This window comes from Plecotus auritus, assembly GCF_963455305.1.
Source record: "Plecotus auritus genome assembly, chromosome: 1".
NCBI classification, from domain to species: Eukaryota; Metazoa; Chordata; class Mammalia; order Chiroptera; family Vespertilionidae; genus Plecotus; species Plecotus auritus.
This window is the reverse complement of record NC_137770.1, coordinates 129209582-129227222: the sequence shown is the minus strand read 5'-3', so window position 1 is coordinate 129227222 and position 17641 is coordinate 129209582. Positions and strand designations below refer to the sequence as shown.

Sequence of the window (17641 nt, the reverse complement as noted above, 5' to 3'; positions counted from 1 at the left end):
GATGAGAGAGGCCTCTGACCAATAGCCAGCAATAAGTTGATATCCTTACTCTAACCCTTGTGAGGTAATGAGCCTGCCCAAAACCAAGGGAATGGGCATAGAAATGTATCTTCTCCAAGTCAAATATTCAAATTAGTCTGCCTTACACCTTGCTTGTCTGCAATCTTATGAGAGGCCTTGAGCTATAGGCATCCAGCTAAGCCATACCCATGTTCCTGGCCCACAGAAACTGTGGGATAGTAAATGTTTATTGCTTTAAGGTACAAAATTTGAGGGAAATTTGTTCTTCAGCAATAAATAATACACATACTTGACTTTATTTAAAAGAGGTATCTCTTTTCTAAGTAATGTATAACTGATTATCAATTTTTATATTATTAAAAATTTAAGACTCTTCTCAATTGTCTACTATCCATTAGTTACAGTTAAAAAGCAAGGATCATTTATGTTACTCAAGAAGTAATAACTTTGATTAGGCTATTAGAAATTCAGGACAAATTGTTTTTCAATATGAATTTCCCAAAGAATCAATTAAACTGATAAATTTATTTATAAAACCAGTGATTATAAATGCACCAGGGCTTATAGATGAATAAGTGTCTCAACACAATATTTGCAAAGAGATAAGGTTTCAACTGCAGGCAGCATCTCCTTCATCCACTCCTAATTGATTAGTCAATAAGTAGGACAAACACATTTGCCTAGATTTCAGTAAGGAGAGTGACTGTGTCCTGCTGAGAGGGACCCAAGTGACCTGACACTTGCAACTTCCAACCTGCAACTTCCAACCGCCTGATACAGCACAGAAATGCCATAGGTAACCAAGTTGCAAATGTGTGAGAGCAAGGGAGTAATGCACAACTGCCTTCCTCCTGAAACAGCCAAAATAAAGCTAGCAGAAGTCAACTGAACAATAAAGAGGATAAGGAAAACAATTGTTAAATTAGAAGTATATTAAAATTATCTTGGGATTCAGCATAAATATGCAGAAATTTTGAGAGTATGTCAGCTCATAAATAGGGTAAATACATATTTTCTCATTAAAGTATTTCAAAATATTGATCTCTTAATTATTTATTTAAAATCAATTGAAAATATGCATATTTTAAGGTAAATTGGAAGAAAAAAAGTCCATGAAATATATTCATAATAGAGAGTAAGTTAAATATACATGATCAACTAAAGGGAAAAACTAGAGCCAAGCCAACCCTACTTTTGTAATAAGATAGAAATCTCAAAATAAATAAAATGGCTTAGCAATTATATATGGATTCATTTCCTGTCAAAGTTTAGGCTGAAGTGAATGCATGACTACTCTCATGGCTTTCTAACTGCTTTTCCAGCTCATCTTCTGTCTATCAATGATTCTACCATTCCTATAAGATTTATTTTCCCAAATCAATGATCTCATCATGCTTATTGTCTGCACAAAACCCGTAATATCTCCCCTGACCACTAAATCAAATATGCTTCCATGACACTCCAATAAGTATCCTGCAGAACGGAAGCAGGCAGACTCTGTGTCCAGCTTCCTAGACTGGTTTTATGGCTTCCATACTTATCAGCTATAAGTTTGATGGGCATGGTACTCAAAGTTATCTGTGCTTCAGTTTTCTTATTAAAAAAAAACACATTAGTGATTTTAATGAGTACAATGTTTGTTGCGAAAATTAAGAGAAATACTTCATGACATGTTAGGACTAGTGTCTTACTCCATGATGAGGACTTGATAAGAATGAGCTATTACTTTATTATTGCTGTTATCGTTGCTATTTGAGATTCAAAGTAACATAAGATTGTCTACAATGTGATAGATGGTTTCATATATGTTGTCTATTTAACTTGAACAAAAAATTTCTGAAATAGGAATTAGTATTCCTTTTTTACAAATAAGGAGACTAAGATCCAGACATGTTAAATAAGTGCTGTAAATTCTTACAGTGACTGAGTGCTACAGGCAACTCCCAGCCCAGGTTCCCTGACTTCATGTGGAGGTTACTGTTTACTGCTCAAGAGCTTCCCTTCTAGGTTGTCACCTAATGCTCCACTCTGAAGAATACTGGTTTATAGTGCTGGCTATGAGTTTGAATCCCTGTTGCTTGCAATTCATACAAACTCTCTGAGGTTCAGTTTTCTCCACTGTAAAAGATGGGCAGTGATGCTAATTTTTATAAAATGATTAAGAGGATTATTTCATTTAGTACAGTAGATGGTGTACATCATGTGCATTATTTTATAAAATATACATATTTAGTATTAGTTTTATTAATTTACATTGATAGAATTTCATGCTATCCTAACTTCTCACACTTTACACCCAGGTTTCCAGTGCCTTAATCCTTTTTGTGCTCATCTCTGTCTTTTGAAAATGTACCCATCCTTTGTAGAGAAATGTTTTCCTTTGTTCAAAGCATTGACTTACTCTTTAACTAGATGCAGATCCCCACTCCCTTGTCCAAGCTCTATGGGACTTGATATACTTCACCATTGAGAATTTTCCTTATTAAGTGTGCATATCTTGTATATATTACATGACATCTCCAGGAAGAATCTGGAATGGAATCTGTAATCACACAGCAATATTTTTTGCTGCAAAGTGTACAAATGTTCACATTCATCAGGATAAATAAAGACTATATTAACAGGCTCATATCGGTCCAGGTTATATTCTAACACATGTATAGTAGTAGACTAGTATGCACTGCCAAATAATTACATTAAAACCTTTCAAGGTTTTTTATTTTATTTTAAGATTGCACATAAATTATTATAGGACGGTATAACTTCCTCGGTTCCCCTCTATGAATTTGTAGGTTCTTTCTCAAGTTTCTGTGGTTTCTATCTAGCACAATTGTGTATTTACTCATGTTATACTCCATGATTGTGCAGGATCTCTAAGAGCAGAGGGTGTATCTTCATCTTTGTATGTTCTTCTGGACTGAGGATATTCTTAACTCCCACTAGGTGTGTTAGGTATACTTTATAAACAAGAAAAAAATTCAGCAATATTCTGAATGTGTAGATGGTGCTAAAAGTACTGTCTTCCAAATATGACAATACTTCTTTTTCACAATCATTAATATACATTGAGTGATAATTCAAGCAATTTTTTTTTTAAAAAAGAAGCAGTCTAAATTGTACTGGTATTAAATTCCAAAAGATCTCATAAAAAATTTAACCCATTGATGGTCTGCTTGAATTAGGATCCCAGAAAAGGTAGGCAATGGTCCAAAATTTCAAATTCTAACCTAAATTTGGGAAATTAGGACATGATGGGGGAACATTTTTAGCATCTTATTTTGCAATTTATAAGTAAGTTATATAAAAGTCAATGATGGGCCTTAACCGGTTTGGCTCAGTGGATAGAGCGTCGGCCTGCAGACTGAAGGGTCCCAGGTTCGATTCCGGTCAAGGGTATGTACCTGGGTTGCGGGCACATCCCCAGTGGGAGGTGTGCAGGAGGCAGCTGATCTCTCTCTCATCGATGTTTCTAACTTTCTATCCCTCTCTCTTCCTCTCTGTAAAAAATCAATAAAAATATATTTTAAAAAAAAGTCAATGATGGCATTTATTTTTACTAAAATTGATTTAATGCTGTGTGTTTATAAACATTTTTCTTCTTAGTGATGGTATACTTTAGAAGAAGAAACATAGTAATCCATGCCACCTCACCTATATGTTGTCCATACATGTGATAAAAGAAGCTGAAACAATACGCAGTGTTTGTGGGTCCATAAGGGTTTTTGGGAGCTATGCTGAAGACAGGGCTGAGAAGTCGAGCCTTTTCGCCTTCCAATCTTGGTCGCGATGTCTCAATGTACATATAAAAACCTTTAAAAAGACGAAAGAAAATGTTTAAACATATTGTTATTAGGTAACATGAAATTTGAAATTGTTGATAAGTTTTAGAGTTTTTATACAAGTACGGATTGATAAAAGGGTTGGCATCTCATTTATGAAATATGTAAATGTATGATATATAAAGAATAAAGGATTTACATATTTAAAAAACACTTTAAAATGTATAAAAATTTAAGACAAAATTAGAATTTTACACTTAATTTCAAAACAATAATCTTAGTCTGTCAACTATATGTGTCTGAATTCTGAGAGAAAATTAATGTCTACAAACCTTTGAAATATCTGAATTATTGTGCAAAACTTTTTAATATTTTATTCCACAATCTTTTAATCTATAGCTAAGTATTCTCTTGCCTTTCATATTAATGACATTTCTAATATCCCAAGTTTGGGGTATGTTTGTTATTAACACATTTCATCCCCTCATACCTTCTTTGGAGCCACTACGATCAGCATTAGGTCCTGTATTTGGAGTATATTTTGTATTTCTTGTTGCAGTACTTTGCTTTGTCCAGTCAAAATTATCTGTATCATCTTGTGTGAACAAACAAATGTTACCATCTTCAAATCCACAATGAAATTCTCCTGTTAACAAATTTTAATTAAAGTGATTATTATTAATTAAATTGCAATATACTTATAGGAGAAATTTAAATCATTATACATCAATAAAATAATGCAAAATTGCAGTAATGAAATCAGAGCCATAAGAGCCATAATTGTGTACAAGTTTACAACTAGACATAAAATGATTTTATTTTAATGAAAAATAAAAATAATATATAAATCAGTCTCTTGTTTAATAATTTAAACCCAAACAATTTTCTTCTGAAATATTCAGATAGCTAAAAGACCCTTGAGATTTATGGCTAAAGAGTTTTCCCAACTTCCATTTTTCAGTATAGGAACAATTCAAGCTAAACTGTCAATTAGAAAATCATCTTTTAAACTTACCTGGAAGCATATTAAAGCTGTGTACATTGAGGTTATAACACTGTGTCTAGAGATGCTTTCATGTTTACCCATTTGCACAAATAAAAGTTTACTTATGGGAAGATAATGACAAATACTTTTAAATGGTAGTTATGTTTCATACTTTATATGAATATGGGTTTTCCAGATGCTTGAAATTCACTAGAAATGAGGTAATGAAAAGACTGTATGAAGGCCAGTGGAAGGACTGAAATATTTTGAATGCCTACTGCACGCTTACTTTAGACCCAAGTTCAGAGAGAGCTTTCTTCAACTGCCCTGAAATGAGGGTAGTAGTAACAATTCTAGGTATCACAAGGTTTTCTTACTGAGATGTACCCTGTTTGATATATAGAAGTAAATAAAGAAGATGATAATGTCCACTAGACACAGAATTAAAATTATCCTTAATTTATAAAAATTTAATGCAATTTATATTATTTCATTCAAACTCAATACAAATCTATGAAATCACAATAACACTAATTTGTGAAGCTCACAGAAAGGAAACCTTGGCCTAGTTCAACTAGAAAAAATAAAGTCAAAACAGTACAGATTCCTTGGAAGTCATAGAGATATAAACATCTAAAGAACAGGAGATTCCCACTGGTTTTGTTCCCTCCTCTCTACTATGGGGTAGACTTATCAGATATTGTTGAGAGTGGGAACTTTGAAGTTGGGATCATGCCCCTGAATCAATCTTTATGTTTCTTTATATTAACAATGAAAGGGGTTTAAGAAAAATTAATATTATTAAAATATTCATAGTACCCAAAGTGATCTATAGATACAATGCAGTCCCTACAAAAATAGCAATAGCATCTTTTTATATAGAAATACAAAAAACAATTTTTCTAAGCTTCATGTGAAACCACACATGAGATCCCAAGTTGCCAATACAAGTATGAGCAAGAATAAAACTGGAGGCATTTTAAAATATATTATATAGTTACAGTAATCAAAAGAGTATGGTATTTGTACACCCTTGGTGGGAAAGTAAATTGATGGAAAATAATATGGAGGTTCCTCAAAAAAACTAAATATAGAACTACCATATGATCCAATAATCTGTCTTATGAGTTTACACCCAAAGGAAATTAAATCAGTACCTCAAAGAGATATGCACTCCATGTTCATTGCAGTATTATTCACAGTAACCAAGTTATAGAAAACAGCCTAAGTGTCCGTTGATAAACGAAAAGATAAAAATAGTGGCAGACATATTCCATGGGATATTTTTAAGCCTAAACAAATAAGTCTATCCCACCATCCTATCTAATAAAAGAGTAATATGCAAATGGATGGTACCTCCGTCACACCCACAAGCCATGCCCACCAGCCAATCAGGAGCGAGTATGCAAATTAACCCAACCAAGATGGCTATGGCCACGGAGAGAGCAGGAGGCTTGGGCTTCCCCAGCAATGGAGGAGGCCAAGCTTTCTGCCTGCCCTGGCCTCCTCTCAAGGCTACAAAGTTTCAATTATAGAAGATAAATAAATCCCAGATCCCAGGGCCTCTGCTTGGGTCGCCGGGGGGCGTGGCTAGCCTGCAAACCACCACAGGCCCCTCACCCAGGCTGCCCCACGCCCCAAGGGAATCCCCACCCTGATCTGGGACACCCTTCAGGGCAAACCAGCCAGCCCCCACCCGTTCACCAGGCCTCTATCCTATCTAATCCTATCTAATAAAATAATAATATGCAAATTGACCATCACTCCAACACTCCAGATGGCTGCCCCCATGTGGTCAAAGATGACTGCCCCCATGTGGACACAAGATGGCCACCACAAGATGGCCAGCAGGGGAGGGCAGTTGGGAGAGACCAAGTCTGCAAGGGAGGGCAGTTGTGGGCGATCAGGCCAGCAGGAGAGGGCAGTTGGGAGGGACCAGGTCTGCAAGGGAGGGCAGTTGGGGGTGATCAAGCCTGCAGGGGAGGGCAGTTATGGGTGACCAAGCTGCCAGAGGAGGGAAATTGGGGGCGACCAGGCCTGCAGGGAAGGGCAGTTGGGGGGGACCAGTCCTGCAGGGGAGGGCAGTTAGGGGCAAACAGGCTGGCAGGGGAGCAGTGAGGAATCAATCAGGCTGGCAGGGGAGTGGTTAGGGGGTGATCAGGCTGGCAGGCAGAAGTGGTTAGGGGCAATCAGGAAGGCAGGCAGGCGAGCAGTTGGGGGCCAGCAGTCCTGGATTGTGAGAAGGATGTCTGACTGCCCATTTAGGCCCAATCCCACCTGGATCAGGCCTAAATGGGCAGTCGGACATCCCTCGAGGGGTCCCAGATTGGACAGGGTGCAGGTTGGGCTGAGGGACACACACCCCAGTGCTCAAATTTCATGCACCGGGCCTGTAGTTTGCAATAAAATGGATGAAACTGGAGGACATTGTATTAGGTGAAAAAGCCAGACACAGAAAGGAAAAAAAATGCATAATATCACTTATATGTAAAATCTAATAAAAATCAAATACATAGAAGCAAAGAATAGAATGTAGGTTGTCAGGGGTCATAGGAGATGGAAATGGAGAGATGTTGGACAAAGGGTAATAACTTTCAGTTATGCAAGATAAGTTCTGGAGATCTGCTGTAGAACATTATGCCTGTAGCTAACAGTGCTGCATTGTACACATAAAATTTTGTGAAGAAGGTAGATATCATGTTAACTGTTCTTATCATAATAAAATGAGGACACAATTGACATTTATAAATAAAAGTAAAACTGAGGGCTTTCCCTTTAAATTTAAGGAATATTCTTTGTTTTGTTTTGTTTTCAGATTCAAGAATCACTGAATCTCTTTGTGTTTAATTATATTGTACTAGAGGCCCAGTGCATGAAAATTCATGCACTGGAGGGGGGGTTCCCTCAGCCCGGCCTGCCCCCTCTCACAGTCCAGGAGCCCTCAGGGGTGGGAGGCAACTTGGCGATCAGGGGAAGGCGATGCCCCATCACACCTCTGCTGCTGCCACTGCTGACACCGCAAGCCTTGGCCAGCCCTGGTTACTTGAGCTTCTGGCGGCCCTGGGCAGCTGGGCAACCACTATCTGAGGCTTGCCTGGTGCCTCACGCCAGCCCTGGTGGTTGGGGGACTCCAGAAGCAGGCACGTGGAGCCACCCTGGCGGGGCTGAGGGGACTGGGCACCACCATCTTGTGGCTGTGGGTGCCACCATCTTTGAGGGCAGGGCAGTCAATTAGCATATTCCCTCTTTATTAGATAGGATATTCTGATTAAGAAGATTTGCAAGGAGTATAAGCATTTCAGTGATTCAAACTCAGCACATTTCTGTATAAGCAATATTCCAAACAAAATGTTTACTAAAATATTTGTGCCATGAATCTTACACTAAACAAGACATGACTACCTGGTGCTATCAATTGAAGATCTAATGTTGATAACAGAACTTAGTTATATTCATGGGTAGATATCTTTTAAGTAACATATGAAATTCTTTAGTTGCTATTTTGTAGTCATAATAAGGAAAATGTTTTCATTTTCTTAATTACATATTATATACACAAACAAAATATCCTAAAACAAAGGTAAAGATTGAAGGTTTCAGCTTATAGATCTTCTGTCAAAACTTTCTTTTTGGGTATTATTAAAGATTGTGTGTAATGATTTTTTATGGAATCAATTAAACATATATTTTATGTAATTTTTTTAGCCTTGTTTAAAAATATGCTTGCCTTTAAAAACAAACAAAAAAAGGAGTATTTAAGTCTCTCATAGCAAGATTAAGCTACAACACAGCTTCTGACAATTTAATACTTGCCTATAATTTTATATATGCCTAAACTTTCATAATTAAGGTTACTAGTATTTTACATATGATCTAAGTTGTTTACAATAAATTTGAGGGAAACATAAAAATAATTAAGTAATATATTTTGGATACCATGTAATGCGCCAAAATATATAAGTAATCTCAATAGTTCATTGCTTCTGTAGATATACATTTTACAGTGAAAGACCTATTACTACAGAGATTTTTTGAAAAGTTGGCAGGTAAATGAAAAAAAAAAAATCCCATACTATATAGAAACATCATAATTTTATGATTATTCTATCAATTTATATGAGCTAATTATAGATGCATGCAAAAAGTCTATTCAGAAAAATATTTATTGGAATAAGAAATATCTTCATAGATAATGAAAATGCACTAATCTATAAAATCTTATCAAAAGTCAATGTAATTAAAATATTAAATATTTCAAAAAATAAAGAAATAAATCCATGATTTTCACGAAATGTGGAACTGAAGATTGACTTTGTCTTGAATTGTTCACTAGTTTTCTAATTACAACATGATTTTGGAAGGTTTTCAGGGACTACATGGACATAAATAAATATATTTAAAATATTCTCCATTACATGGTATCCAAAATTTTACTTCCCTGAATCATTTTCAATATGGTGGGGGAGAGATCAACCAAAGGACTTATATGCATGCATATAAGCCTAACCCCGGGGTCGGAAAACTGCGGCTCATCTGTAGAAATGCATAAAGGAGCTTGAAGATGATAGAAGGGCCATTTTATGTGTCTGCTAAAAATTTTGTAACCACATTACCGACATCTTTTCTGAAAACATGCGAAAAGAGATCCTTGTTTCAGAAATTTGAGCCTGATTGGAAAATAGCATTTTCACCCCTTACATCAGACTTTTTCATGTTCTATGCCCATGGTTGGCAAACTGTGGCTCGCGAGCCACATGCGGCTCTTTGGCCCCTTGAGTGTGGCTCTTTCACAAAATACCACGGCCTGGGCAAGTCTATTTTGAAGACGTGGCGTTAGAAGAAGTTTAAGTTTAAAAAATTTGGCTCTCAAAAGAAATTTCAATCATTGTACTGTTGATATTTGGCTTTGTTGACTAATGAGTTTGCCGACCACTGGCCTAACCAATGGACACAGACAACAGGGGGGTGAGGGCATGAGTGGGGGGTTGAGGGGATAATGGGGGTATAAGAACACATATGCAATACCTTAATCAATAAAGAAATTTAAAAAAAAGAATGAAAACTCAGCAATAAGGAGCCTGGTGCCCAATAGTCCTCTAGTCCAGTGGTTGGCAAACTGCGGCTCGCGAGCCACATGCGGCTCTTTGGTCCCTTGAGTGTGGCTCTTCCACAAAATACCACGTGCGAGCGTGCACATACAGTGCGATTGAAACTTTGTGGCCCATGCTCAGAAGTCAGTTTTCGGCTCTCAAAAGAAATTTCAATCGTTGTACTGTTGATATTTGGCTCTGTTGACTAATGAGTTTGCTGACCACTGCTGTAGTCCAATGACCCTTTTTTCCCACCTACCCTCTTTTTTATTTTATTTTTCAGCTTTACTGAGGTATAATCCTAATATATAAAAGCCCTGGATCGTAATGACCAGTAACAACTGGATGCTGACCAACTGGAAGCCAGTGCTGGCCCCGCCCCCAAGCAAGTGGTAAGGGGCAATCAGGCAGGCAGTCAGAGTGTTTAGGGGTGATCAGGTAGGTGGACCAGCAGTTAGGGGAGATCAGGTAGGCAGATGGCCCCTCACAGGGTTGGCCCCACCCACCAGCAAAGAAAGAGGGAGGCCCAGGCCAGCCAAGCCATTACACCCCAGCCTGTTGCCTGCAGAGCGAGGCCACTGGTGGCAGGGGAGGGGGGGGCAGCGCTGCACAGATGGCAAGCAGTGGCAGTGGCGGGGGTGGGGCCAGCCGCCTGCAACCCAGGGAAGGAAAGCCCCAATAGGCCCCGATCTCAGGCCAGGCTTAGGCACCCTACCCGAGGGGTCCCGGATTGTGAGAGGGTGCAGGCCGGGCTGAGGGACCCACTGAATGCATGAATTTTCATGCACTGGGCCTCTAGTTGATAAATAAAAATTGTATATATATAAGGTGTACTACTTGATGTTTGGATATGAATATACATTTTGAAATGATCACCATAATGAAATGAATTAATATATCTATCACTTCACATATCAGAGTATCACAGTTAACATAATCTTCTTTTTTTCTTTTGTGGTGAGATTGCTTAAGATCTACCCTATTGTCAAATTTCAATTATACAATACAGTATTGTTAAGTATAGTCACCATGCTATACATGAACTCTACAGAGCTGACTCATCTTGCATAACTGAAAGTGCTTGACCAATATCTTCTTATTCCCCTTCCCTCTTCTTGGCAACAACCATTCTGCTCCCTGAATCTGATTTTGAATATTTTAGACTCCACATATAAGTGATATCATGCAGTATTTGTCCTCTGTCTGGTGTATTTCAGTTAGCATAAGGAGCCGGGTTTATCCATGTAGTTTCAAATGATAGAATGACTTTTTTTTTTTAAGTTGAATAGTGTTCTCTTGTATGCATATACTGCATTTGCTTCACCCATTTATCTTTACATGGATATTTAAATAGTTTAATGTCTTGGCTATTTTGAATACTGCTGCAATAAACTTGGAATAATAGGTGCCTCTTAAAGACTGAGATTTCATTTCCTTTGTATTTATAATAAGAAGTGGGATTGTTGGATCATATGTTTTGTTTTGTTTTGTTTTTTTAAAATATCTGGAGGCATCTCCATACTGTTTTCTCTAACGGCTGTTAAAATCACATTGCTGCCAACTGTGCACAATGGTTAATTGAAGGGACTATCCTTTCTCCATTGTGTGTTCTTGGCACCCTCATTGAAAATCAGTTGACCATAAATTATGGATTTATTTCTGAGGTCTCTATTTTGTTCCATTGGTCAAAATACCAATTTTTATGCTAGTACCATACTCCTCTGATTACTATGGCTTTGTAATGTATTTTAAAATCAGAATGTGTGATGCTTCCAACTTTGTTCTTGTTGCTCACGATTGCATTGATTATTTAAGATCTCTTGTGGTTCCATCTGTATTTTAGGTTTGTTTTACTATTTCTATAAAGAATGCCATTTATTTTTTTATAGGAATTGAATTGAATCCATAGATAATTTTGTTTAATATAAATATTTTAACAATATTAATTCTTCCATTCCATGAACACAGAATGTCTTTCCATTTAGTTGTGTTTTTTTATTTCCTTCAACAAGTTTTTGATTTCTTTGGCTAAGCTTATTACTAAGTATTTTATTCCTTTTTGTTATTGAGAATGGGATTTTCTTAATTTCATTTTCAGATAGTTCATTGTTAGTGTATAGAAAGCCACTGTTTATTGCATGTTTATTTTGTATTATACCATTTTATTAAATTTGTTCATCAGTACTAACTTTGGACTGATATCATAGGTAATTAAAGTAAATATTCTTTTTAGTTTTAAGTGGTTTCCAAGAGATAGGCAGATTTTCAGGTATACTATGTATAATAATAAAAGTGTAATATGCTAATTAGACCGGACAGCCAAATGAGCTTCCAGACGTCCTTCTGGATGACCTTCCAGACAAAGCTAGGGCTGAGGCAAGCTGCAGTGGCTGCGAGGGCCAAGCCCCTTGCATGAATTTTGTGCATTGGTCCCCTAGTATAAATATATTTATACATGCATTTTTATATTACATATATATTTATATATACACTTATATTATTATATTATGAACATATATTTCATATACATACATGTCATCTTGTACTCATAACCTCTAATGTACAGCAAAAATGTTCAAAAGATAATTTTCTCAAATTTTTAAATTTCAACAATTTTACAGACTGCAGAACCTAAATCAAACCAAATATACTTTCCAAAAAATTAAAAACCTCTTTACAGTAGAAAATTGCAACTCCATACTTGAGAGGCCCGAGAACTCATTTCACTTTGATTTCATATATTTTCTGGTTGCCACAGTCAAGCCACAGGCTAAAGTTCAGGTTTGGTCTGAAGGCACCCTTCCTGACAAAATGAGCAGTGTGTTAGGAGGGCACCGAAGCACTGCTGGTGCGTATTGGAACATGGCTCTCTTGACCATTAACCATCTTTCCTGTCAGTTAACATTTTCAATCAAAAATAAAAAAAAATAGAAGGCCCTTGTCTTTTAAATTTGACAAATTAATTTTTTTAGGTCTAATGAAGAATCAGACTGTGACAAAATGTTATGAAATTATATATTTTGGGAATGGATATTTTGGTTAAATTCACTTAAGTATTATGTAAGTTGATAAAATACAAAAGAACATTTAGAATTAGTATAATTTGTTGCCAATATATAAAGCCTCATATCACATTTATTATCTTTTAAACATAATACTTATTCATTATTGTCATATAATTAATTTTTACTATTAAGAAGATGTTTCAGGCATACTATCCTATATAATAAAACCCTAATATGCAAATCGACCGAACGGCAGAACCACTGGTCGCTATGATGCACACTGACCACCAGGGGGCAGCCACTCAATGCAGGAGCTGCTCCCTGGTGGTCAGTGTGCTCCCACAGGGGGAGCACCGCTCAGTCAGAAGCCAGGCTCACAGCTAGTGAGCACAGCAGTGGTGGCGGGAGCCTCTCCTGCCTCTGCAGCAGCGCTAAGGACCCCTCAAGGGGTCCCGGACTGCGACAGGGCACAGGCCAGGCTGAGGGCCCCCCCTATTGCACGAATGTTGTGCACTGGGCCTATAGTAATTTATAATTTAGCCAACATATATTCTAAATATTTTAAAATTTCATTATCAAGACAATAATCATTTTTGAAAGAAATATTGCTAAATGCTATTATAAGAATTCATTAAAAATAATTATTAAGACCATATAATATTTAGCAGCATTTTCTTCATTTTCAGAAACAATTCATATTCAAAACAGAAGTACTTAATATTTTTAACTTTATTTTTTCTCATTTAGATGTTTTCCTGAACTATTTAATTTTCACTTTCTCAACAATATAATTACTGGAAGGTGTGTTTTAATTAAATGTGGAGGATAAAAAATAAGTATATTATAACTAACAGAAATATTATAGTAAAATTATAGTAACAGAAAACAAGCTTGTTAGGAACTTGGTGCAAGGAGATTTAACTACAAAGGAGCAGAGGGAAATTTTAGGGGTGATGAAACTTTGTGGTGCTGGTTACATGACTATGTATTGGTCAACAGTTCTTAAATGTCTTTAATAGTGTGGCTTTTACCATATGTAAATCAGACCTTGAAAATAAATGACAAAAATTAAAAATAATACAGCATTCACAAATAAGATCTCAGGTAAAAGTAATCTAACTCAAGGAAAGAAAAATTAACTTTCCATAGCAAAAATCTAAAACAAAACATTACCGTCTTTTACATATTGGCTTATTTACTTCTCTTATTGAAAATAATGTCTGGCTAGTTTATTAAGAACCTGAATCTATAAATGGCTTGTTTGATAAAACATTTTTCTTATATGTATTTAGGAACTGAAGGTAAAATCAGAGTTAAATAAATTAATTAATAAGAAAAAAAATGTAACTTGTCAACAACATAAAAATAATTATTCTTGATAACTTACAGGAATCATTGTGTAATGTTTAGTAAAAATCTTTATTTTAAACAACTCTCAGCTTCCATCATATTGACTATTCATTAAAAATCAAAAGTTACATAGCTAATGGAAAGCTTTGATATAGAAGGTTATGCTCGAAATGTTTTTTTTTTTTAAAAAAATCCAATCTTTGACTACATGTACTAGTAAAATGCTTGCTGAGGAAAAGATATTGGTAACTATGACCTAACAGTTCTAAGCTTTTTAAAGAAGCATTCACAAACTGGTGTGTGTGTGTGTTTGTTGTGTGTGTGTGCACGTGTGTGCGCACGTACATATACAGGGTGGGGCAAAAGTAGGTTTACAGTTGTTTGTATGGAAAATAATACAATAATTTATAAATAATAATACAAGAATAAACTGTTTCCCATAGTCACAACTGTAAACCTACTTTTGCCCCACTCTGTACATATATACACACATACTAAAATGTATGTACATATTTTTCTCTATATGAATTCTGTTTTAAAATTAATTTTATTATTAAAAACTTAATATTTTTGTAACTACTTTGAATGGAAACTCATGTCTACTGCTCACACAAGAGTAAATTGATGTCATAAAGTTACTGACCAGGAAATCAGTATATATTCCTTAGTGAAATGACAGTTGAAATATTTTCAACCACTAGTATAAAACTAGTAAAAATCTGATCAGTAAAAAAAAAAAAAAAAAAAAGGAAGCATTCAAATTCTAAATTGTCTATCTTCAAGACACACTTCTGGCTTTTGTAACTTTTGAGCAGCATACTCCAGACACACTGAGCTTTTGCTCAGTTATTATCTGCATATGACCTCCGACGTCTATTCAACTGTCACACCCAGCTCAAATATCATCTCTATTGTAAAATTTTCTCATTTGCCAAGTGATTAATCTATATATATAAAGAGCCAGGGTCCCTAACTACTAAGGCTGACCGAACACCGGAAGTCAGTGCTGGGTTGCCTGTGGTGACCCAGCACTGACTGCTGAGGGGGCTGTGGATTGGGCCCAGAGAGAGGCCTGCAGAGAGACAGGCAAGGTCTGATCTGCAGCCTCCACGGCAGCTGTTGACCAGCCATTGCTTCTCTCTTTCTCTCTGGGTTTTGCCAGGGGCACCTCTGTTTCTCTCTGGTCCTCCTCCAGGGCTGCTGATCAGCCCCGCCTCTTTGATCAGGCCTATAGATAGGCCCAGAGATGCTAACTGGCATAGAAACTGACCAATCAGAACCAAATCTGGGTGAAGTGTCAGGAGCCAATGACTGCCTAGGAGGCGGAGTTTTTGACACTGAGTGGCATAGAAATCAACCAATCAGAAGCAAATCTGGGTGAAGTGTGAAGGCAGAACCTAAGGTGGGGGCTGAGGAGGGTTTATTTGTTGTTTTTTTGTTTGCTTGTTTAAAATATATTTTATTGATTTTTTTGCAGAAAGGAAGGGAGAGGGATAGAGAGTTAGAAACATTGATGAGAGAGAAACATAGATCAGCTGCCTCCTGCACACTCCCTACTGGGTATGTGCCCGCAACCAAGGTACATGCCCTTGACTGGAATTGAACCTGGGACCCTTGATTCCGCAGGCTAACACTCTGTCCACTGAGCCAAACCAATTAGGGCATGAAGAAGGGTTTTAAGGGCAACAGCTGTTTGGTGTAAGTTGTAAGAAAGTGGTTCAATTTTTTCATGACTGGTTTGGTAGTATAGTGCATATGGCTGGCTATCAGTCCAGATATAGGGATTATGTGTTTTTGTCTGCCAAGAGCATTTCCTCCTGCTGAAAAAGGCTTTCCCCCCTTCCCCATTTGAGCAATCCAATCCTATATAATCTATCTATACTACTAAAAGGGCAATATGCTAATTGGACCGGGTCTACTGGCCATCTTCCGACATCCAACTTCCTTCCAGACAAAGCCATGGTGGTAAGGGCCGAGGCAGAGGCAGTTAGGAGCAATAAGGCTGGCAGGGGAGGGCAGTTGGGTGCAGGATTAGGCTGGCAGGGGAGGGCAGTTGGGGCGATCAGGCCAGCAGGGGTCGTCAGTTAGAGACAACATCAGGACAGCGGGGGGGGGGGGGCAGTGTGGGGCAAGATCAGGCCAGCAGGGGAGGGCAGTCGGCGGCAACCAGGCTGGCAGGAGTGGGCAGTTGGGGGCGAGATCAGGCCGGCAGAGGAGGGCAGTTAGCGGTGATCAGGCAGGCAGAGGCAGTTGAGGGCAAGATCAGGCTGGCAGGGGAGGGCAGTTAGGGGCAATTAGGCAGACAGGAAGGTGAGCGATTAGAAGCCAGCAGTCCCAGATTGCAAGAGGGATATCCGACTGCCGGTTTAGGCTCAATCCCATAGGGATAAGATGAGAGACTACTGTTACTTAGAAACTAGAGGTTGGACATCCCCCAAGGGGTCCCCAATTGGAGAGGGTGCAGGATGGCCTGAGGGGACCCCCCTTGCCCCGTGCACGAATTTCATTCACTGGGCTCCTTGTAATACTTATATTGTACTAGAGGCCTGGTGTACAAAATTCGTTCATTGGGGGGGAGCTCCCCCAGCTCATCCTGCACCCTCTCCAATCTGGGACCTCTCAGGAGATATCCGACTGCCGGTTTAGGCACAATCCTGTGGATCAGGCCTAAACTGGCGGTCGGACATCCCTCTCACAATCCGGAATCACTGGCTCCTAACTGCTCACCTGCCTGCCTGCCTTATCACCCCTAACTGGCCCCACTGCTGGCCTAGTCACCCCTTACTGCACCCCTTACAGGCCTGGTCACCCCTAACTCCCCCCCGCTGGCCTGGTCACCCCCAACTGCCTCTCCGCCAGCCTGATCACCCCTCACTGTCACCTCTGTCAGCCTGGTCACCCGCAACTGCACCCCCTGTGGGCTTGGTCACCCCACACAGCCTGCTGTTCAGTCATTTTGTTACCCCTCACTAACCCCTCTGCCAGCCTGTTTGTCTCATGCAGCATGCTGCTCAGTCATTGGGTCGCCCCTCACTAACGCCCCTGCCAGCCTGGTGGCCCCATGCAGCCTGCTCCTCAGTTGTTTGGTCAACCCTCACTGCCCCACCCTCCCGCCGGCCTGGTCACCCCCAACTGCCCCCCCTGCAGGCCTGGTCGCCCCACGCAGCCTGCTTATTCAGTCATTTGGTCGTCCCTCACTAACCCTCCTGCAGGCCTGTTCAGTTGTCTGTTCAGTTGTGATGGTCGCTTAGGCTTTTATTATTATAGATTGAGATAATCTGTGAACAAACACTCCATCTACTAGTAATTTACATATATCTATTGCTTAGTAGATAGAAGCTGTTTAAAATTTTTTTCTTGAGTTGAAATACTTGTAAAATTTATCCTGTATCTAGTTTTAATCTTCCCATG

The 17641-nt window shown here is 38.3% G+C and overlaps 1 protein-coding gene across 3 annotated transcripts in view; it reads right to left on the bottom strand.

Moving 5' to 3' along the window:
• Positions 1–17641, bottom strand: part of MDGA2 (MAM domain containing glycosylphosphatidylinositol anchor 2) — a 1034824-nt gene that overhangs the window by 45888 nt on the left and 971295 nt on the right. For all 3 annotated transcript variants that reach the window (XM_080666137.1, XM_080666138.1, XM_080666139.1), the window contains exons 13-14: positions 4291–4446; positions 3673–3831 (exon numbers count right to left, since the gene is read on the bottom strand). In XM_080666137.1, coding sequence (XP_080522263.1) covers positions 3673–3831; positions 4291–4446 — 315 coding nt within the window. The remainder of the gene's footprint in view (positions 1–3672; positions 3832–4290; positions 4447–17641) is intronic.